At 53.6% G+C, this 21,808-nt stretch overlaps 2 protein-coding genes and 1 pseudogene across 3 annotated transcripts in view; 1 reads left to right on the top strand and 2 right to left on the bottom strand.

The window, feature by feature from the left end:
* Positions 1-21,808, top strand: part of LOC142068101 (T cell receptor alpha chain MC.7.G5-like) — a 532,408-nt gene that overhangs the window by 124,264 nt on the left and 386,336 nt on the right. The window lies entirely within an intron of this gene.
* On the bottom strand, positions 7,001-7,815 carry LOC142067778 (feather keratin Cos1-1/Cos1-3/Cos2-1-like; annotated as a pseudogene).
* On the bottom strand, positions 11,401-18,888 carry LOC142067736 (feather keratin Cos1-1/Cos1-3/Cos2-1-like). Of its 2 annotated transcripts, none has more exons than XM_075116672.1 (2): positions 18,858-18,888; positions 11,401-11,708 (listed from the first exon to the last, which is right to left on the bottom strand). In XM_075116672.1, exons 1-2 carry the CDS (start codon positions 18,868-18,870, stop codon positions 11,401-11,403), a joined length of 321 nt encoding a protein of 106 aa, XP_074972773.1. In that variant the 5' UTR covers positions 18,871-18,888. The 2 variants fall into 2 exon arrangements, with proteins under 2 accessions (XP_074972773.1, XP_074972772.1); XM_075116671.1 differs by lacking the exon at positions 18,858-18,888 and adding an exon at positions 12,084-12,161 and having other exon boundaries at positions 11,401-11,715.

The raw sequence follows: 21,808 nt of genomic DNA, 5'->3' as shown, positions 1-21,808 counted from the left end.
ACACTCCCCTTCCTCTGCGAGATGTGAAGGCCCCTCTTTTGCCTCCACTCTGATCAGCCTAGATCAACAGCTTGCTCAGTGACCGCTTGGGAGAGTCCCTGTAGTGCAGGGGCCGCCTCAGCCAGTCCCTCACGTCTCTCCAAGCCAAGCGCTCTTCCCCTTGCAATGTCCCATAAGAAGGAGCTGCAAGCCCAACAGCATGGCGGAGAGGGTACCAGCTGAGATGGCCTTTGAGGCAAGGCCTCATCCTGGAGCAAAGGGTGGAGAAGGAGCTTCCCTCATGTGGTCCTCAATGCAGGAGGAGGCAAGAGAAGTGGATGAAGGGTCGAGGAGTTGTACTTGCTTTCACAAGGGTTCTGCACTTGCCGAGGTCCACCGGCATCCTTTGTGGAGGTAATAATCTTCTCCGTGCTCATCCCTTAATCAAAGTGTCCCAGCTAATGACGCAGGCCGTGTTTTGATTTCCTGCAGTGCTACCTTTTAATTTTAACCTTTCTACCATGCTGCTTCATTCATGGAGTGCTGGGATGATGAGCCCAAGGATTTCCAGGACAGAAACACATCAGTGTGGGCAGCAGATGCAAACCAAGTGCCAGAGGGTTCCTGTGCAGGCAAACAATGTGAGGCCGAGTCACTCTGGTGGGGTGCCTTGTGTCCCTGTTTGCTAGGAGGGGCTCAGCTGCTTCTAGCCCTGCAGTCCTCAGCCCCACACTCCCAGGCTCCCATCCATTGGGTCATGTCACACCCTTCTCGCTCCCTCCCTCCCTTCTCTCCTCCCTACCTCTTCCCTCCCTGGCCCCAACACACCCACGAGTCCATTTCTCCACACTCACCTCGCAAAGGCCTCAGGCTCTGGGCTGCGCAGAGGCACCCGGAGGGAGGCTCTCATCCTGGTCTTTGCTATCCCCATGAAGTCGGGGGACACTCGTTCCAGCCCCTGAGCTCTGGGACTGGGATGCCTACCACCTCCAGATGCCATGGCCGCTCAGCTGTCCCAGGCTAAGAACGTAGCCGTGCAGACTCAGCCCTGGTGCAGACTCTCCAGGTGGGCTTCCACTTTCTCCTCCTCTGCTGACGGAGGGGTTTTAGCCTTTTCCCACCTCTTCTTCTTTTGGACCTGCCTCCTGGGCTGGGCTGGAAGAAGGAGAGGGTCCAGTTCGCAAGTGTCAGCACTCCTGCTTCCTAGCAAACACGACTGCAAGCACAGGGGCTGTTTCCCAGATAACATCCAGCACGGATGGTGCAGCAGCCCTGGGCAAACCTGGACATTCACCACAACTCGCCCCCGTGGGATGTCTGAGCCAGCCCAGAGTTTCACAACAAGTTTTGGTTGGACTCTTGTTCTCACCTCTTGACATCACCAGTGAATGGAAGGAATTGCACAGCCACGGACATGCAGATGCACGTCAAAAAATGCTCACACCCACACACACAGGGTGCACACACGTGCCCATCCCCAGGGTCACAAAGGTGTTTGTGGTCACAAGCATGCATGTACGCAAATGCACATGGGCGCTTGTACACATATAAGAGTGGAAGCACACCTGTGTACCTGCACAAACACAAACACCTGCACTGAGAACCATGACTGTGGGAGTGATAATCTCCCAATCAACCCTGAACTTGCGCAGGACTTGCTGCTCCAGCTAGATCCCTATGACTTGACAGGGCCTGATGGGCTTCGTCCGAGGGTATTTAAAAAGCTGGCTGATGTCATAGCAAGAACTCTCTCACTGATTTTTGCTCTTGGAAACCTGGGGAGGTCCCAGCTGACTGGAAGCTGGCAAGTGTTGTCCCAGTCTTCAAGAAAGGCAACAGGGAAGACCCCGGCAACGATAAGGCCCATCAGTCTCACTTCTCTGCCTGGCAAATTTATGGAGAAGGTTATTCTGGGAATTACTGAAAAACACTGCAAAGACAACGCAGTCATTGGTCCCAGCCAGCATGGGTTCACGAGGGGAAAGTAAGATGTAAGAAAGATGTAAGCTTTTTGGATTTCAGTAAAGCTTTTGATACTGTCTCTCACAGTCTCCTCCTGGACAAACTGTCCAGCATAGAGCTGGATAAACACGTAATGCAGTGGGTGAGCAACTGGCTGACAGGTTGGGCTCACAGGGTCATAGTAAATGGGGTTACATCGGGCTGGTGGCCAGTCACTAGCGGGGTTCGGCAGGGATCCATCTTGTGGCCGGTACTCTTTAGTCTCTTCATTAATGACTTGGATGCAGGACTGGAAGGAATACCAATTAAGTTTGCTGATGACTCAAAAATGGGAGGAGCTCTTGACACTCTCAAGGGCAGAAAACACACGTGAATGAACCCCCAGTTACACTGGAACCCCTGCGCCTGCACACACATTCACCCCAATACTTGCCATCACGTGAGAGTTCACACATGCTTATATGCACTTGCACACTCATACTTGCAGGCAGATATATATGCAAGCTCGTGTACAAACACAGATATATATGTGCTCGTCTGCAGACACAGATGCCCGTACACCGACACGCACAGGCACACTGACAACACACACACACTTACTTGCTCACCTGCAAAAATGTGCATGTGTACAAACATATGCACATGCACACACTGAAGTGCACTTGGTCACACACACACGCACTGGCAGACACTCACCCTCACGGGTGCATTTGCAAATGAACGTACCAATGCGAGCACACAGGCACAAATGCACCCACAGGCACAGACGGATGCCCAGGCACACGAGCAAGCCAAGCCTCCGCACACACTCTCAGAACCAGGGCTCCGCTGGCCAGCTCTCTGCCTCTGTGCCCCTGACAACTTTAAGCAAGTCCTTGAAAGCTCAGTGCTATGAAGGTAAATAGGCACCAGCCATCCCTGGTGGATTTAAGGACAGCAGAGGGCTTTGGGGCCTTTGTGGGTTCGACAAAAGCTGTTCAATTGATTGTGATTTCACTACAGGAGGAGAGAAGGTGCATTGGGGTCCAAGCTGCAGGGCCTTTTTTGAAATTCAGCCCGTTCACCTCCAAAGTCCATGTATGAGAGACAAAAATCAAAGCTAGAGACCATCCCCATTGCTGCAGCTCCGGGCGTTCTCCACTTTGCAAGCCTTGCAAGCTCCAGCCCATCCCTGGTGATGCGTTGTGTATTACTTATTTTGTCCCAGAGATAGGGTGAAAGCTTGGGTACGCCTTGTAGAGACATGTTTGCCAAGACCATGTCTCAGAGGTAGTCAGAAGAAGTGCAGGGCTGCCCAAGGGCTTGAAGGGCTGAGGTCTGCTAAAGACGAGAGCCATCCCCTGACTGGACAGTTCTTTGTCCAGCTGGTTCCCAGGAAGCCTGCATGGCTCGAGCAGCTCACTCAGCTGTTCAAAGTCCATGTTCTTGGGCTTCAGAAGCAGAGAGGGAAACCTGGTGTCTGCAGTGGCAGAGGTCCCTGTCTTGAACTGGCAATGGATCCCTTCTCCAGGCTTTCCTTGGAGGGGTTTCCAGACAGCACCTCAGTGGTGGTGTCCTGAAGCCCAGGGCAGCACTAGCAGCTAGGGGTTGTCCATTTGGGTACTTGAAGGGTTGGATGGAGCCTGTCTGCAAAGCAGAGGGCAACAACATGCGGTGTGTTGTGGTTAGGCTGTGTCTGTGCCTCCCCAGCCTCTCTGCCAGTGAGGAAAGCTCTTGGGACATATATGGGTGTGACTTTTTCAGCCAAGTCCAAGCCCAGGCACTTGGGACACAGGAGTGGATACTCAGCAGAAGTAGCCTACCTGCCTGAATTGCTCCTCTGCTTCCCTCAGTATCCACGGATGGTAGTCGCTGGAGGGAAAGGCTCTTGGCAGGAGACGTGAGTGCTCCTGTGATTGATTCCCTGGTGAAATTAGCACAGGGAAGGAAAAAAAACCCTTTCTTGCATTGCATCTAGGAACTGCCTGAACCTGGAGCCTGCAATATCAGACTGTTCAGGTACGTGGATCAGACTTTGGTAGCTTATAGGAAGTGGGGCTCGTGGGAGAGATTCCAGCAGAAGCCCCCAAGGCAGTCAGGGGAGCTTGAGGACATGACACACTGAGACAGGAGAACAAGGCTAAAGGCAGACCTTATGGGTGTCTACAGTTATGTGCTGTGAGGGTGAGGAAAAGATGGAGCCAGGCTCTTCCCAAAGGTGCACAGTGGTAGGACGAGAGGCAACAGGCACAATTTGGAACCTGGGAAATACCATTTAGATATTAGAAGCTCCCTTTATTTTAAATATTTTTTTGACCCTGAAAATTGTCAAGTACTGGAATGCACTGTCCACAGACGTTGTGCAGGCTCTGGCCTTGGAAAATTTCAAGACTTGACAGAGACAGCCCTGACCAGCCTCATCTAATGAGACCAGCTCTGAGGCGGGACTTGGAATGGGTGATTTGCAGAGGTCTTGTCCAACCTACACTATGCTATGCAAAGAGTAAAAGTAGTGTGGCAGGTTTGTTTCTTAAAGGCTAGGAGTAAGGAGAGGACAAATGCAGATTCCACTGGTTCTGAGGAAACTGAGAGTGGAAGGGTTATGGCCAAGTGGAAGGACGGCTTGCTTGGGTTTGAGTGTGGGTTTTTCCCCACAACAAGCGTTTCAGAAGCCGTTTTATGAGATGGGATGGGCAGTGTGGCAGGAAACTTCCTTTGTTGGTTCCTGAGATAGCTTTTGGAGATAGAGGGAGAAAGGCCATTGTGCTGGGGGTGCTGAGTGGGGCAGTTGGTGTCTGGAGGGTTTGGGTGCATTGACCATTGTGTTTGTGAGAGCTGCAGCCTTGGGGTGTGCTGACAGGAGCTTGGGGCTAGACACCGTGCAGGAGCCAGGAGAGGCCACCCCAGCCAAGGCTTGAGGATGGAGAGAGAGAAGACGCAGGCATCAGGGAAGGAGAGACTCCCAAGATGTTTCACAGGAGGATGTGTCAGAGCGGTTGGTCACCAGGCACAGGCCTATCCCCTTTATACCCTTCACCTAAGGAATGGTAAAGCAGAGAGACACCTTCCAAACAATCCCCACCTACTAAGTCTCCAGTTTTGATGCTCTGCCCTTGTACCAGCAGAGGAACGGCCAAGCCCCACAGAATATCTCGTATGAGGCAGTAGCTGGCTCCAAGCACAGTGGCCGTCTCACCACATCGCTGAACACCACGGGGAAATACAGCCTTCTGTGGCTGGAGGAAGTTGAGGTCTCTGACAGTGCCTTGTCCATCTGTGCTGTGCGTGACACGGTGGTGCAGGGAGCTTCCTTGGCTGTGCAACAAGCCAGGGGAGGGAGGGGAGGGGGTGTGTCTGTGCAAGGCTGAACTCAAGGGAAAGGACCCTCAGCACTATTTCCTCAGTGCAGCCAGAGATCTGCAGGCCATGATCTTGCAGGAGGGTCCCCTGTCAGTGGCCTGAGAGGATGGAGGAAGTGGTGAAAGTGCCTCAGGTTCCCTTGACTCCACCATGGTTTATCTGGTCATTCTGCACAAAGGCTCTGGCGAGGTGATGCGCAATGAAGGACGTTGGGGCTCTTTGTGCAGTGCTTCCTTGCTGCTGCTCTTTGCTTTCTGCATTTTCCTGCTGCACGCTGCTTCTTCAGGGTTTCCTGCAGGCCTGTCTCCTAGAATGCCTGCTCCAGGGTGTGTCCCTCAAGAGGTCAGAGTTCAAAGATGGAAAACATAAATTATGTGCCATGCGGCAATCATCCTTCCTGGGATTAGCTATGATTACAACAATTTTGGAAAAGACTCAGAACTACCCTGTGGACCCTCCAGTTGCTGCGTGGCCATGTGCTGGGATCCGGAGGACCTGCTGTCCCCAGCGCACTCTGCCCACCCTTGGAACCCTCCCCATGCCATACCTCGCGGCCTTCCCCCAGCCCCGCCTCATTTCTTCTGCAGTGGGAGCAGGCTGTACAGCTCGATCCAAGATCTCGGTGGGGGAGCAGACCACCAGGCAGAGGTGGGCAACAGGCCCTGCCAGGAGAAGGGCTGGCCTTGGGGAAAGCTGCCTCGTGGCTGGGGGAAGGCCAGGCATGACAGAGCAGCAGTGGGAGGTTGGGCACTGGCTGCTGCCCTTGGGGTACCCTGTGTGGTGGGATCTGGGGGTGTGTGAGAGGCATGAGGGCCCTGGTGTGTGGCCTGGCCAGGCTGATTTCATCATCAGCCTGAGAGGCACCTCAGCCCTGTGAAGGCAACTGTCTGGGAGGTGGAGGTTGTATAGGATGTATAGGATGTATAGGTAGAATTCCCCTCTTTACAGGCTTGTCATCCGCTGACCTCTCAGAGCCTCCAGCAGCACTGGGCTCCTCACTGGGGGATAGCAGTGGTCAGTTTCCCTCCTGCAGGACATGATCCGAGGCCAAGGGGCCATATCTGAGCAGAGATGCCAGAATGCAAGGCTTGATCTCCACTGGCTGTGGAGGATCTGAGTATGTCATCCTCAGCTGAAAGAGACAGTGACTGGAAGGACCCCACTGCCATCTGTCCCACCCTCCCATTCTGCTGGGAAGGATGAAGAGTCCACTTGTGCCCTCACCTTCTCCCCCTGCCAACAAAGGCAATGCCTTCCATCCTTGGCAACACGAGACAACATCCACCAAGGAAAGGATTATGTGGAGGCAGAGGCTGGGATGCAGAAAACTTTAATGACCCTGAAGGGGAAACGGGTTCAATTCTAGAGGATGCTGCCAGTGCAGGGAGAGCACCAGCGGCTGCTGAAAGTCTGTTCCCATTGCCCATGGTGAAGATTCTGCAGGGCATCCATCTGCCTGTCCCACAGAGGGAGAGGGGTCAGCAGATGCCCCAGGTTGGCTCTGGGAGTTTTAGCTCAGAAGACAAGAAAAAGATGGGAGGGAGTGGAAGGCAGGAGATTTAGAGTCTGGCCATGTTTGAGAGGGCTCCAGCTGCCCTCCTTTTGGGTGGGAGCACTGGATGTTCAGCCTCTCTGAAATCAATGGCCAGGAGCTCTGTCCTCAGTTTAGCAAGAGCTTTTGGGTTCTGGGCAATCCTTGTCCAGGCTGTCACCCGTGGCTTTAGCAGGGAGGGCACCTTCTGCCACAGTAGCGGCTGGTAATGCAGGAGAGGTCAAAGCCCCCGGAGGAGATGGGCACTCCATCACAGCTCAGGATGCTGCCAACAGCAGCGGAGGTGGACGAGCCCACCACGGTGCTCTGTGGGAAGGAGCTGAGGATGGGGCCGGGCAGGGTCACCACCACGGGAGAGGGCTCGATGACGACAGTGGAGTTCTGGCACTGCCTGACACAGGGCTCATTGCAGCTGTTGGCCAGCGGGGTCGGGCCGCAGGGCCGGCATGGCAGGCACTGGCTATAGCAGGACATGTCTCTGGTCCAGAGATGCACCTGAGAGATAGACCAGAGAAGAATCAAAGCACAGGTACATGTGAGGAGCAGTCTGGCATGAGTCCATCACCAAAGTGAAAGGCACCTGCTGAGCCAGGAGGTAGGAACTGGGCAGTGAGGCAAAAGGGTTTCTTGGCCTTATGCAGACATGGTACTGCAAAGTGTTGCCAGGGCCAACGAGGCTGCTGCCTGCCTCTTAAAAGAAAAGCCCCCTCTACCAAGTTCCAGACACTCTCTGAGTCAGACCACCACCGTTCTTCCCCATCTCAAGCAGCACCGCGACCCAGCATAGGATGGAGGAGCACACATCTGCATACACAGAAAAAGCACCTGAGGAAAGGGCTTCAGACTCACCTGCTTTCCAAGGAGAAGGAGGCAAGAGAAGTGGATGAGAGAGCGAGGAGTTGGGCTGCCTTTTATGGTGGCCCTGACCTGCTCCAGGCCCAGACGTAGCTTCTACGGAAGTGCCAATTTTCTAAGGTGTTCATGATGGACGGAAAACCTCCCAGGTAATGACATGGTCTGGGTGGTTGTTTTCCCAAAGCTGCCTTTTCATTTCCCGGCTTATGCCATGCCCCTTCCCTCACGGAGGCTTCTTCTGAGTGCTGGGATCGAGAGGCCCCAGGATTTCCGGGGCAGGAATGCCACAGTGCTGGTGGAAGAACCAGCTCAAGTGCCGGATGGGTGCAGCGCGGGCAAATGCTGCTGGCCTGGGGTGCACTAGTGGGGTTGCCTGTGGCTGTATTGACTAGAAGGGGCCCAGCTGCTCCCAGCCCTGCAATCTTTGGCTGGTCACCCCAGGGCTTTTCGGTGTGAGGATATGCCATGTCTTTCTTTTTCCCTCATTCCCTCCCTCCCTCCCTCCCTCCCCCGCCCCTCCCAACTTGCTCTGATGATCACCTGTGGTCAGCACTGGGTCAGAACTCTCCAACAAAGTAAGAGAGAGCTGTGTTTTGATCAGACTTTCCACCTGGCTGTTGTGATTGTGAAAGCCTTTGGGAGTGGGGTATGCAGAATCACAGGAACACAGAATCACAGAATGTTAGGGGTTGGCAGGGACCTCTGGAGATCATCTTGTCCAACCCCCCTTCTTGAGCAAGCACACCCAGAGCAGGGGGCACAGGAGCACATCCAGGCAGGGGTATTGAATGTCTCCAGAGAAGGAGGATCCACCATGTCTCTGGGCAGCCTGTTCTACTGCTCATCACCCTCACAGGAAAGGAGGTTTTTTCTCATATTTAAGTGGAACTTCCCATGTTCCAGCCTGTGCCCATTGCCCCTTGTCCTGTCATTGGGCACTACTGAAAAGAGTCCAGTCCCATCGTTCCGACACCCACCCTTTCGATATTTATAAGTATTGATGAGAACCCCACCTCAGTCTTCTCTTCTCCAGGCTGAACAAACACAAGCCTCTCAGCCTTTCCTCATAAGGGTGATCCTCCACTCCCCTGATCAACTTGGTAGCTCATCCCAGGTGGCACATGGTCCTGTTTGTCCTTACCTTTTCCATGTATCTCGTAACTCTGACGGGAATGGCCTCATCTTTTTCACTGCAGGGAGTGATCAGTCCCTGAGGATCCTGACGTATTTCTTCCTCGGCAAGGTCTCCTTCCTGGAGATCCACAACACCCTCACCATTGTCCCCAAAACACTGGAGATTCTCCTTGTCAGTAGGACAACCGTCTGTGTTTCCTGCTGCCTGGCACAGTTATTTCCCCGGTTATTCCTGGGTACCACTGAGTTTCTGACCTTCTCAGTGATGTCCTTCGACTGCTACATTGCCATCCCCAAACAGCTGTATTACACGACAAAGATCCTCTGCTTCTTTCTATGCTTGTGAGCATGGCTACCGAGTTTTGTGGTCATCATCTCCCAGGTGTCTCTGCTGCTGCTGCAGTGTCTTCTCTGCTCCAGGAACAACACTGACCATTTCTACTGTGATGCTGGGCTCTGCTGAGCCTGGCCTGAGGTGACACAATGCTCATTGAGACCCTTGGCTTTCTGGTGCCCATCCCCAACATTCAAAGCAGCACTCTGATTTTCAAGTTGGTTTTCTTCATCTGTATCATCCTTGCAATTCTCCATATATTCCCTTGTCTTTCAGCCATCAGAAGGCATTATCTGCTCGTACATCTGTCACGGTTCAGCCCCAGCCGGCAACTAACCACCACGCAGCTGCTCGCTCAGTCCCCCGCACCCTTGTGGGACGTGGAAGAGAATCAGAAGAGGAAAAGCAAAAAAAAAAAAATCAAGTTGTCGTTTGAGGTAAGAACAGTTTAATAATTAAAATAAAACAATAATGATAATAATAATGATTATGATAACAACAGTAATGATAATATAATAAAAAGGAAAAGGGAAAAAAGGGAAAAAATCAAAACCACAAACAATATAATCACTCACCACCTGCCAACCGATGCTGCCCGTCCCTGAGCCGCAACGGCTGCCTCCCTCCCACGGCCAGCCCCTCCCAGTTAACATACTGGCCATGATGTTACGTGATATGGAATATCCCTTTGGCCAGTTTGAATCTGCTCTCTCAGCTGTGCCCCCTCCCCTCACAGCTTCTTGTGCACCCGGCAGAGCAGGGGAAGCTGGAAAAGTCCTTGACTAGTACAAGCACTACCCAGCAACAACCAAAACATCAGTGTGTTATCAACATTATTTTCACACTAAGTCCCAAGCACAGCACTGTACCAGCTACAGTGAAGAAAACTAACTCTGTCCCACATAAAAACATGACAATGACCATAATTCCCTCCTGATGGACGATATTGACATGGGGATTTCTGTTCTTCCGCTCGTATGCTTTTGTCACAACATCTGATTTTACATGAAGGAATTACAATATGAGATTTCAGTGGCTGCCAGGTGACATTTCCACTGATCACAAGGCATGAAATTTACATGGAAAAATATCCTCTACCCCCAGAATGGCAGCCAATTCCTCAGAACAAACTCTCTGGGGGGACCAATGAAGCAGTCAAGAGCTTTGAGGCTCACATGCAGCTTTCATGGGAAGTGCACCCGGTACCCTCATCCTTGCTGATCTTCACATTCTCCTGCCTGCTGCGTATCAGAGCAATTTGATCTCCCTCAGAAATACATCATTTCACCATCCCCATTTCTGTGCTGACTACCCTCAGCTCCCACAGGCTTACCTCCATTCTCCAGCCTCAACATACTCAGTGGCATGGGCGAATTTCCCCTCTGCTGATGCTCATGCCTGCCAGGCATGGCCCCATGATCGGTGGGGGAGAGGAGAGGAAAGTGGAGTAGCAGCTGTGGGCCAGCCTAAAGGCTGTTCCCTGCTTTACCACTCCTCTCATTCTGCAAAGCCAATCATCTTCGGGAGCCCCACACCCACCTCCTGCCAATCCAGCACAGCTCTGGCCATAGCAAGACAAATGCCCTTCCTCAGGGGGCTCATGGGGCTTCTGAGCCCTCAGGGCCTCCTGCCTTGCTGGGCATTTGTGGGCAGAGACACAGCAGGGCAAGGCCTGATGGTCACCGGCAGCAAAGCAGCCAGAAATGTCTTCCTCAGGACCAAGGGATGGTGCCCAAAAGTGGAGCCACTGCGGCATGTCCCAACCTCCCAATCCTCTCTGAAGGAACAAGGGTGTCCTTGTGCCCTCACCCCTTTCCACCACAGAACAACACCCCTCTGCTTTGGCAGCTTGGAGAGTGTCCACAGAGGGAAGGACCACATGGAGGCCAGGCTTGAATGTGGCACAACTTTAATGAGTCCAGAGAGGGAAGCAAAGTCACTCTGAGTGGAGGACAGCGATGCAGGGAGCCCCAGAGGCAGCCGAGAGTGTGCGGTCGTTGGCCATGGAGAAGTCCCTTCACAAAGTCTTTCTGCCTGCCCCATAGACGGAGAGGAGACAGATGGTCCCCACCAGGCTGGCCTTTGTGGGGCCTTGCTGCCAAGGGGAACCAAAGCCAACAAAGTAAAGGGAGGCAAAGGCAAGGTTGCTGAGATGTGCTGAAAACACAATCCAGGAGAGCAATTCTCTGCCCAGCACCATATTCTGAGTCCCTCAGGCTGTCTCCCTGGGGCTTTCCCAGCATCTTTAGCAGGGAGGGCACCTTCTGCCACAGTAGCGGCTGGTAATGCAGGAGAGGTCAAAGCCCCCGGAGGAGATGGGCACTCCATCACAGCTCAGGATGCTGCCAACAGCAGCGGAGGTGGACGAGCCCACCACGGTGCTCTGTGGGAAGGAGCTGAGGATGGGGCCGGGCAGGGTCACCACCACAGCCGGGGGCTCAATGACGACAGTGGAGTTCTGGCACTGCCTGACACAGGGCTCATTGCAGCTGTTGGCCAGCGGGGTCGGGCCGCAGGGCCGGCATGGCAGGCACTGGCTGTAGCAGGACATGTCTCTGGGCTGGAGGTGCACCTGGCAGACAAGGCAGGGAGGAAGCAGAGCACAAGGATGGGTGAGGGGCAGCTTATTTCCCTGTCACAAAAGAGGCAAGGTACTACTGTGCGAGGACCTGAAAGCGGTGCCAGAAACCACACAGTATTCCTTCCCCTACAAATGACAGCCTTGCCCACGGACGCCCTCTCCTAACTTGTAAACCAATGCCCCCTCTGACATGTCCCAGCCTCTCTCTAGCAGGCTTCCTCCCCACTTCTCTCTCCCGTGGCATGATGCTCCAAAGCCTGAGCACAGGCCAGAGCCAGTAGCAGCTCAAGTGTCCATCAAGGAGAGATTTCACTTTGGAAGAGGAGAAGAAGGGGCTCAGGACTCACCTGTTCCCAAGGAGAAGGAGGCAAGAGAAGTGGATGAGAGAGCGGGGACTTGCTCTGGCTTTTATATCTGCCCTTCATTGCCGCAGGAACACAGGCACCCTTTGCAGAGGTAACAATTTCCTGACAAGCTCATCTTCAATGCAGACTGTCACAGCTAATGATATGGGCTGTGCTGTGATTTCCAACACTGCTGCCTTTTCATTGCCAGGTATAGAGCATGCCCATTCCCCACTGAAGGCTTCTTGTGAGTGCTGGGATGAAAGGCCCCAGAATTTCTAGGGCAGGAATGCAGCAGTGCTGGCAGAACTCAGTTCAAGTGCTGGACGGGTCGAGAGCAGGCAAGTGAAGTCAGCCTGGGTCACTCTGGTGGGGCTGTTTGAAGCACTGTTCTCAGGAATAAGCTCCAGCATTCCTCAGCTGGACACTCAAGGGTTCCTGTGCATGAGGATGTACCCTGTCCTTCTCTTTCCCTCCCGCATCAGCTCACCTCAATGGTCACTCTTTTTACCTTCCCAGGTGTGTGGCTTGTTCTGCTTGGTTTTGACCCCATCCGGCGTAACAGCACCCTCAGGAAAAATTGCTGGCCCATTTTGACTAGTCCCCACTCTGTGCAGCCTGGGAGTGCACAAACAATGCCATGGGCATTCCCAGGGCCTCGTCCTGCCCCAGAATGCTCTACCATTGCTGCAGTTGTCCCCACGTGTTCTCACCAGAGGCCATGGTTGCATCTCTGCCTACCTGTCTCCTTGTCTTCGTGTGCAGCTGTGTTGTATAAACACATGTCGGAGCTCAACTCCGCGCACGATTCCACACCCATGTGCATGAATATGCATGTGTGTGTCCTTGTGTGTCAACCATCAGGAGGGAATATGCTGCTCACAGCGGAGACACTCTCCACTGCTCTCTCCACTAGCACCACAGAGCAGCTGGTTCCCAGGGTCAGAAGGACCCTGAGTGCATTTCAACAGCGATGGCACCTGCCAACCATGGGCTGGCCATCCCTGAGTGGATCTGCTTTCACTACATATCAGTGGTGTCTGGTATGGAACGCAGACCCCTCTCGTGTCCAAGCCAAGGCCAAATGTACTTGTGCACCTCATCGGCATGATGCTGTGTCAGGCAGAGGCTGAGAACTTGCACCAAACAGGGACTGAATGAAAGGACCCAGGAGCCTGACGTTGCTGTGTTCTGAGTAGAAGGGACAGACCCTGTGGCTGAGTGTCCAGAAGAGACCCTCTTTCCAACAATGGCCCTGTGGAGAAGGAAAGGACAGAGGACATTCCGACTGGAGACCAGAGGGAAATTTTTCACACTGAGAACAGTCAACCGTTGGAATAATCTCCCCAAGGAAGTGGTTGACTCTGCCATGTTAGACACTTTCAAGAGTCGTCTGTACAGGGTGCTGGTCCGTCTTGTTTAGACTCTCCTCTTCTTAGAAAGGTTGGACTAGATGATCCCTGAGGTCCCTTCAACCTGTGATTCTGGGATTCTGGGATTCGGTGACATGTGTGTCTGTAGTTTAGAAGGACTTTTGACACCCTCTCCCATTCTTCCTTTACAAACAAACTGGCATTGAATGAGTTCATTAGGAGCATGATAAGGCAGGTGGAAAATTGGCTGCCAGGCTCAAAGAGTTGTGACCATGAAGCAATGGGCTGACTGGAAGCTCATGAAGGCCAGAAAGAGCAAGGACAAGGTTTTGCATGTGATGGAGGAACCGGCCCATGCAGTCATGCACGCTGGGGGCTGCCTGCCTAGTAAGCAGATCCACAGAAGAGGATGTGTGGTTGTAGGAGAGACCCAGCTGAACATGAGACCACAGTGTGCCCTTGAGGTAAACAGGACCAACCACTGCCGTACTGGGCTGTGTTAGTCAAAGTGTTGCTAATAGGTCCAGGAAGGTCATCCTGGCCCTCTGGCCCTTGGGAGACCATATGTGGAGTACTGCATGCAGGTTGGGGTCCCCTCTCAAGAAGGATATCCACATACTGAAGTGAGTCCAATAAAGGCCACCAGGGTGGGTAGGGGGTTGGCAATGTGAGAGGAGAAGAGCCTGAGCGAGCTGGGCCGGACCATCTTGGAGAAGGGAAGTCTCAGGGGAGACCTTGCTTTCTGCAACTGCTTCTTCAGAGGAGACAGGGAAGATGGACATGGACTCAGATTCAGGCCACAGGGAGTACCTTCTTAGAGTGGAGGCAACGGACAGCAGCTGGGACATGGAGACATCTGATTAAGCAGTAGCTTAAAAGAAGTAACAAGAACTGGAATGGGTTTCCCAGGGAGGCTGTGCAATCTCCACCCTGGGAGCTGTTCAAGGCATGACTGACTGTGACCTTGAGCAACCTGCTCTAATGGGATTGGTTCTGAGTAGGAGATTGACCTAGACGACCTCTGGAGGTGCCTTCTCACCTACATTCAGACTGTGTAACTCCCACCTTGCCCCTGCCACCCCTGACCCCAGCACACCCATGGGCACAGGTGTCCTCACAGACACTTTGCCTCAACACAACTTCTAGGCAGTGTGCTGGGACTGCAGAGAGGCAGCCGAGGCAGGCTCTCAGCCTCCTCACTGCCATGCGCAGGAAATCAGTGGCTGGTGTTGCCAGCCCCTGAGCTCGGAGGCAGCTCTGGGAAGCTGGTCCATCTCCTGGCTCAGGGCCCTGCAGCTCCCCCAGGCCGTGCCTGGCGCTGTGCGGGGTTATTGTTGCGGGGGAGTCCTTGCTCACCAGGAGGACGGGGAGAGTCCATTTGCCAGGAGAGAAACCTCTGCCCGTGCAGAGCCACTGAGCGCTGCGGGGCCGGGCGAGACCCCGAGCGGCGCCGGCGCAGGGCGCAGCCCCGGGGCGGAGCTGGCGGCGGCGGAGGGGACGAGGAGAGAAGAGGAGGGGGAGAGGAGGCGGCGCGGCCGGAGCAGAGAGCCGGGGCTGGCGGGGCGCAGCGAGGCGCGGGCGGCGGAGCGGCGGGATGCGGCGGTGCCGGGGCGCAGGGCTGGCGGGGCTGGCCGCCGTGCTCCTGGGTGCGCGGGGCTGGCGGCGGTGGGTGGGGGCCGGGGCGGTGCCCGGGATGTTCCCCAGGGCGCCCAGCGCCAACTCTTCCCACTCCCTACCTCTCTGCCACCTCTTCGTTCTCCTTCCCAAAGCCTCCAAGTCCCCTTTCCTATTCTTCGAATTGCTTGCCCAGAATACGGCCTTCTGTCCTTCACTGTAACAACCCCTCTCCCTGTCTAATCCTCCTCCCTTCCTCCATCCACCCATTTTTTCACCCCTCTCTCCATGAACCTACCATCTCTGTCCTCTCATTCTATTCTCTGAGACCCCTCTCTCATCTATTGCTCTGCCTCCTTCATATCTGTAGGTTCAGGGCTGTTTCCCTGCACTGCGCCGTTATTCCATACATCCTCTGGCCTCCCTGTGAATTCAGCATTTTATTGCTCTGGATTCAGCCCTCCGTCCTTCAGTGTAACACACCCACCTCTCCTGTCCCCTCTCCCCCTCACCCCCTCACCATCCTTCCATATATCCATCCATCCATCTGACTTGCGCCTGACTTGCATACTGTGTCTCCATGCCTCTATTTCAAATTCTGTCCTAGAGGATTTCGCTCGCTCCACACACCCACACCCGGATCATGGTCATATGTCCCCATCCATTCCGGACTGGTACTCTCTCACTGCCGCTCCTTCCAATGATTTCTCTGAGAAAAGAGCCATTGGAGCTGGGCGATCTTTGACAACCCTTGTCCTTTCCTTCTCTTCTCTTGGCAGTGGCTGCTGGCAGAGCCCAGGTGCAGCAGGAGCCGTCGGCAGAGACCACCGAGGACACCGGCATCAACATCACCTGCTCACACCCCAACATACAGACCGCCGACTCTATCTCCTGGTACCGTCAGCTCCCGGGCCGAGCCCCCGCATTCATCGGGCTCACTTTTAAAGAGGCCAAAGAGCTGCGGGACCCCGCGGGGCGGCTGTGGGTGGCCCCAGACCGCCGGTCCAGCGTCCTGCGGCTCGCCCGGCCCCGGCGCGGGGACGCGGCGGTGTATTACTGCGCCGTGGGAGACACGGGGAGAGGAGCCGGGGCTGCGGCCGGGCACGAACCGGCGCGGGCGGGGCCGGGCGTGTGGGGCGGGGGCGGGGGGACGGCCCCGGGCGGGCCCGCCAGGGGGCGCTGCCGCTCCGCCCGCCGGCCCCGTGCTTGGGGCAGCGGAAGCTGACGGTGTCACAGCGTTAGTGCCTGCGCGGATTCTAACGCGCAGGTACCGCGTCACCCACAGGTACCGCGCGCCGCCACTGGAACAGAGTGTTGTCGCTAAGAGTGGAAAAGAGTTTAGACCGTTCCACCAGTGGCAAAAGGAGACGTGCGGATAGATACGCATGGTGTCATGTCTCCTGTAAAGGAGGCCCCTCCAGTGCCCCAACACTGAAAGGTTTTTTTTAAGGAGACTGACCTTGAATTTGCACCAGAAGAAAGACAACTTCAACCCCAAACTCCCCAGGAACTTCCATAATACTGTGTGTATTTATTAATCACGTTTAGACCACATTTGGAGACAGTCTTGGAAGCTTTGGTGATGGAAATCCTTTGGATTATATAGAATCAGAAAACACCAAAGCAAGTAACGCTAATTTCAGTCCCTATACCTGCAGCATAGCCTTGGGGAACTGAATAAATCTATCTTTAGTTCAGATTCCCCGAATGCTGTCTGGGAATATTAAGGCTTGTTAGCTGCTGCAGAGAAGCATAATGAATTCTAAACTAATAAAGTACCTGGATGCATAAACAAGCAGGTACAGCCAAGCCAGACAATGTGTAAGGGAAGGTGAGAGAAGAGACACAAGCACGAAGGAAGGAGAGGCTCCCAGGGATGTGGCCCTGGGCTCAGCAAGAATGCTTGCACGTTGAGGGCTGCGCCTCTGTTTCTCCTCTCATTTGCAATGCCAAAGTCCTAATGTTGGTGTAGATGTCTTATGTCTGCTGTGGAGTCCAAGAAGACAGATCCACCTCAGGAGCCCCTTGGAGGGTAAGCTTCAGCGAGAGCCCCTGGCAGCTGCACAGCAGGGTCCATCCCCTCTTTCTTATGTCTTGGGGGAGGGGCATTGTTCCCAGGCAGATGAAGAATAATGCTCCATTTCTCCCTAAGTCTTTCTTGTGAGCCACCTCCTGTCACCGTGGGAGATCTCAGCTGTCTCTGTGGTCCCATATTTCTCCTTTCCATTCAAAATTAGGAGATCCTGTCAATGCTGCTGCAGGGACTTTAAACCTCGCATCCCACGGACATTGTTAGGGTCCTCTAGTCTGTCTCCTGGCAGGCACAGACCTGCTGTGGGCTCCAGTTTCCACGTAAATACCTGTAAGGAGGCTGTGAAGAAGGCAGAGCCAGGCTTTTCTCCCTGATGCCCGTGGCAGGAATAGCGGCACAGGGCACAAAGTGAATTAAAGGAAGCTCTGTCTGAACACCAGGAAACCCCTTTTCACTGTGACACTGAGGGAGCAATGACACAGGACTCCCAGAGATGGTGTACAGTGTCCATCCTGGGAGGCACTGAAAAGCTCTCTGGACATTGTCCAGGACATGTTGTGAGCAGAGGCACAAGAGTGAAGGAAGGAGAGACTCCCAGGGAAGTGGTCCTGAGGTCAGCCAGGGTGTTTTAATGTTGAGCTCTTTAATGTGAGCTCTTTCTCCTCTCAGTAGAAGTGCATAAATGCTCATCTTCCTGTACGTGTGGGCAGAGTGGCCAGGGCCCCCCTGTTGTGGAAGTGCTGAGAATGCCCTTGGCTGAGGGAGCCACAGGTGTTGCTGCTGGAGGAGGGACAAAGCCAGAAGGAGCATTTCAGGCACAGGAAGACCAGGCCATTTCTCTTCCCCGCTTCTTCCTTTGCTCCCCCAACAGAGTCGTTACCAGCAGCTCTGTTATCTCGGGGCTGGGAGGTGCCTTTGTGACACTCTCTCACTCAACAAACAGGCAAGTCGGTCTCAGCATGCAGCTCCGATACCTCATCCTGATTGCCTTTCTGGGGCAGCTGCTGGGTAAGTCCTGCCTTTTCATAAATGAATACTTCCTCCTTCCTTGTGGAAACTCTCACCAGCCTTATCAGGTCCATGCATGGAAATTCTCTTGAATAAGAGGAAGAGACTGGGAAATGTCACCTCGCATTTGTAGTTTTGCACCAGTTGTTTTGAGATGGTCTTACTGTTGGCAAGGACAGGAGAAGAGATGAGAGAGAAGATACCTCAGACCCCTGCTCCTTCTTTTCTTTCCCTTCAGTCCATCTCTCTCTGCCTCTCTTTTTCTCATCCACCTGCCTCTGCAGCCTCAGGTTTCTCCCATTCCAACACAAATTAGCAGATCCTGCCAAAGCTGCCACAGGGATGTTAAATGAGTCACCTGGCTGTGGCTCTTTGCTGCTTGTCATGGCCTCCGGTTTTCTCCTGGTTGTCAACTCAGCCTGGGATCCCTCTTTCTACCGAGGGAGCTCGGAGCCCTCAGATGTGAGAGGGATGGGGAAGAAGGATGAATCTTTTTATCTTAGCTCCATGGGCCCCTCAACCTGCTGGAGGGGTGCTGGTGCAAGCATGCAATGATCAGGCATGACAGGCAGTTCCCTGGTCCTCTGGGCAGTCAGAGACCAGGCAGGAGGAGCAGGGACACAGCACAGCTCTCCTCAGGGTCCATGCCGGGATGAGAGCTCTGATCTCCTGCCCAAAGCTACTCTCCACATGGCTGTACTCAGGCCTCAGGGTTTTCCTGCAGGGCAAGGGACAGGGAACCTCCTCCACCAGGGCTTTGCATCCACTCCTGGGTTGCTACCCATAGCCTTTCCCACAGCAGAGCTGCTGACCTTCACCTTTCTTCCAGGCACCATGGGGCAGACCACCGTCACCCAGCAAGAAGGACAAGTCACAGTAAAGCAGAGAGGCACCTTCCAAACAACCTGCACATACCAGACATCCTACTTTAATGGCTTGCTGTGGTACCAGCAGAGGAAAGGCCAAGCTCCCCAGCTGGTCTATATCAGGCAAGATCAGGCTCCAAGCCAAACGGCCGCCTCACCACATCGCTGAACACCACAGAGAAATACAGCCTCCTGGAGCTGGAGGAAGTCGAGGTCTCTGACAGTGCCTTGTACCTCTGTGCTGTGCAAGACACCGTGGTGCAGGGAGCTTCCTTGGCTGTGCCACAAGCCAGGGGAGGGAGGGGATGTGCCTGTGCACGGCTGAGCTTGGCGGAAGGGGCCCTCAGCTCTCTCCTGGCAGTGCTGTTTCCCCATTGCACCCTGAGCTCTGCAGGGCAAGATCCTCTTTCTGAAAGGGGCCGGTGTCCGTGCCTGTGGAGATGGCTGAAGGTGGCTGTAGGGCAGAGCCTGCTGGCAACCAGGATGCCAGGGGCTTGTTCTCAGCCCCTCACACTCAGTGTTAGTGAATTCCTGCAAACCAGTTCCTAAGGAGGAAGTTTAAGCACTGACCAGCCCTACCCAGGGGCCCCTAGAGGGCCTTTGACAGGAATTTCTGGGGTTTGTTGCTCTTTTCAATAAGTAAATACTGAAACTGGATTTGAGTCAAGTCATCGGGTTCATCCAGGTGTTCAGCCAGTTCAAGTGCAAAGGCTGTGCCTGAAGGGCAGAGCAAAGCACACAGAACAGCCACAGTTGCCAAATCCTCCAGGTTTCTCCACATTTGCAGCCAGTAAGTGAAGAGACCAACACACAAGTGAAGGCTTCCAACCCCCTGATCTCCTTACAGGCTCCTGAGGGTGAAATCCCTAAGAGAATGGAATGTTTGGCACTGCCTGCTAAAGCCATACCGAGGAACTATGGGAGCCTGGCAAAACAGAGGTTGAGGGCCGGAGACAGAAACTGAGAGATAGAGAAGCACTTGTTTTATGACTATATCCTTGAGGAGAGCTGAGACACTGACCAAAGCAAACATCCCACCTCAGAAGATGCTGAGAACAGGCTGATAACCTCTGTAGTCAAGGAGAACAACTAATTGGGATGTAGATAAGAACTAAAACAAAGTGCCCAGCAGGGGAACTCTCCTTGTGATTATACTGAAAATCAGGCCCACAGGCCAGGAACCACCCCCGCTCCTAGTAAGTCCCTTAACCTATGAGCAGGTGCAGTACATTAAAGTGAGCTGTACTGTTACATCAAAGGGAGAAAGAAATTAACCCATTATTAGCTGAGGCGTGTGAATATTAGCTGTGATTGACATTTTTAACTGTATAAATGCCTAGCAGTTTCTCGGTGCGGTGTGCTAGCTTTGTGGGTTACCACCTAGCACCAATCCTTGCACAAAAGTGACTTGAATAAAATACCTCCGCCCTGTGTGTCGTTTGGCGTTTTGCACACCGGGTTGAACGAACCTGCTTTTCAGGATAACAAGGGGAGCGATCTATGATCATCCGCAGCTCCTACACAGGGAGCGGTGTTGTAGTGATGAGCTGGCACGGCAGCAGGGGACTGTGTGTCTGGGACAAGCCAGACTTGCAGCAGGCTGCTGCAGGGCAAGTTTTACGTTACCCCTTGAGGTGAATTAAACACACATCTTTGCTTAAATAATTGAAAAAGATAAGTAATGAACACTAGATTGGACAGACTCCTACGACCATAAGCAGTTCTACAAGGAGTGTGCAAAGGTGTGTCAGGAGCCAATTCCTTACATACACTGGCAGCAGCAGCAGTCCTGTGAGCAGTTCCATGGGATGCCTCAGCCTGACATTGGGTCTATCCTCCAGCACCAGCTCTGCTGCCCAAAGGTGGCCACTGAGCATCACACTCCAGGATTGCTACAAGACAGTGCTGCAGCTCTTTCTTATCTCATCACCCAGGGAAACTGCACCCCCTTACAGGCAGTCCTGTCTCTGGCTTTCCTGCTGCAGCCACTTTAACCTCTTATGAAGTTGGGCCTTCTTGACCTCCATGAGAGATCATTTCTTGGTCACAAATTACCATTGCTGAGCACTTACCATTTTAATTTCCCCTTCACAGCAAATGCTGAAGGTGGGCATGAGAAACGGGGCTGTGCTCTCACAGCTGTATTCTGTGTGGTAGTTTGATGTGCTCAGGCTTGAGGTAACTCTGCCCTCCGTGACATAACGTTTCCTGTCCATTTCAGACATCAGTTTATGCAGGCAGGGTCTTAAATGTTCCCATGGCACTCTACATGAAGGTGCAGTGTTATTGTCAGGGATGTAAGCATGCACGGAGCGCTCTGCTGGCTGGTAAGGTACAAGCTGCACAGACACGAGCCATTGCATTTACATATTCGCGATTTGTTCATCTTGACCACTGTTAAGATCCGCAGGCACATTCATCCTCCCCAGCAGCAACCAGGTGTCTTTTGTCTCGAGACTCATATCAGCAGGTGTCTCATCTACCCCACTGGTAGAAACAAAGAATGCATGACAACCTCCCTGGTGGTCTTTGTGATCTCCTTCAGGGAGACATGGGGGTCTGGAACCAGCCCCCCCAGCTCCTATGCAAGAAGCAATGCCGCAGCAGAGGAGGACTCTGTGTCTCCTACCAGTCCAGCTTCCTGCAGGCTGAAAATGCTGAGGTCTGCACAGAGGACTGACCTTGAATTCATAAAGTTGCTCCCAAGTTTATTTGCCGGTAAATACATTCTCTACAAAAGAAAAACAAAACAAAACAAAAACCCCAAACCCTAATAGCCGCTGAGAGGAAAAGGAGACTTTGTATCAGCATACCAGCATTTCAGTTCACGTGTCT

The sequence above is a fragment of the Phalacrocorax aristotelis genome, chromosome 23, assembly GCF_949628215.1.
Source record: "Phalacrocorax aristotelis chromosome 23, bGulAri2.1, whole genome shotgun sequence".
NCBI classification, from domain to species: domain Eukaryota; kingdom Metazoa; phylum Chordata; class Aves; order Suliformes; family Phalacrocoracidae; genus Phalacrocorax; species Phalacrocorax aristotelis.
This window is presented reverse-complemented; position numbering and strand designations above follow the sequence as displayed.

Bases quoted from the DNA above. Each gene is read 5' to 3' on its own strand.
- LOC142067736 (XM_075116671.1), bottom strand. From the start codon at position 12,161: ATGAAGGGCAGATATAAAAGCCAGAGCAAGTCCCCGCTCTCTCATCCA. The intron at 11,716-12,083 runs GTGAGTCCTGAG...GTGCACCTCCAG, and splicing joins CTCCTTCTCCTTGGGAACAG to CCCAGAGACATGTCCTGCTA.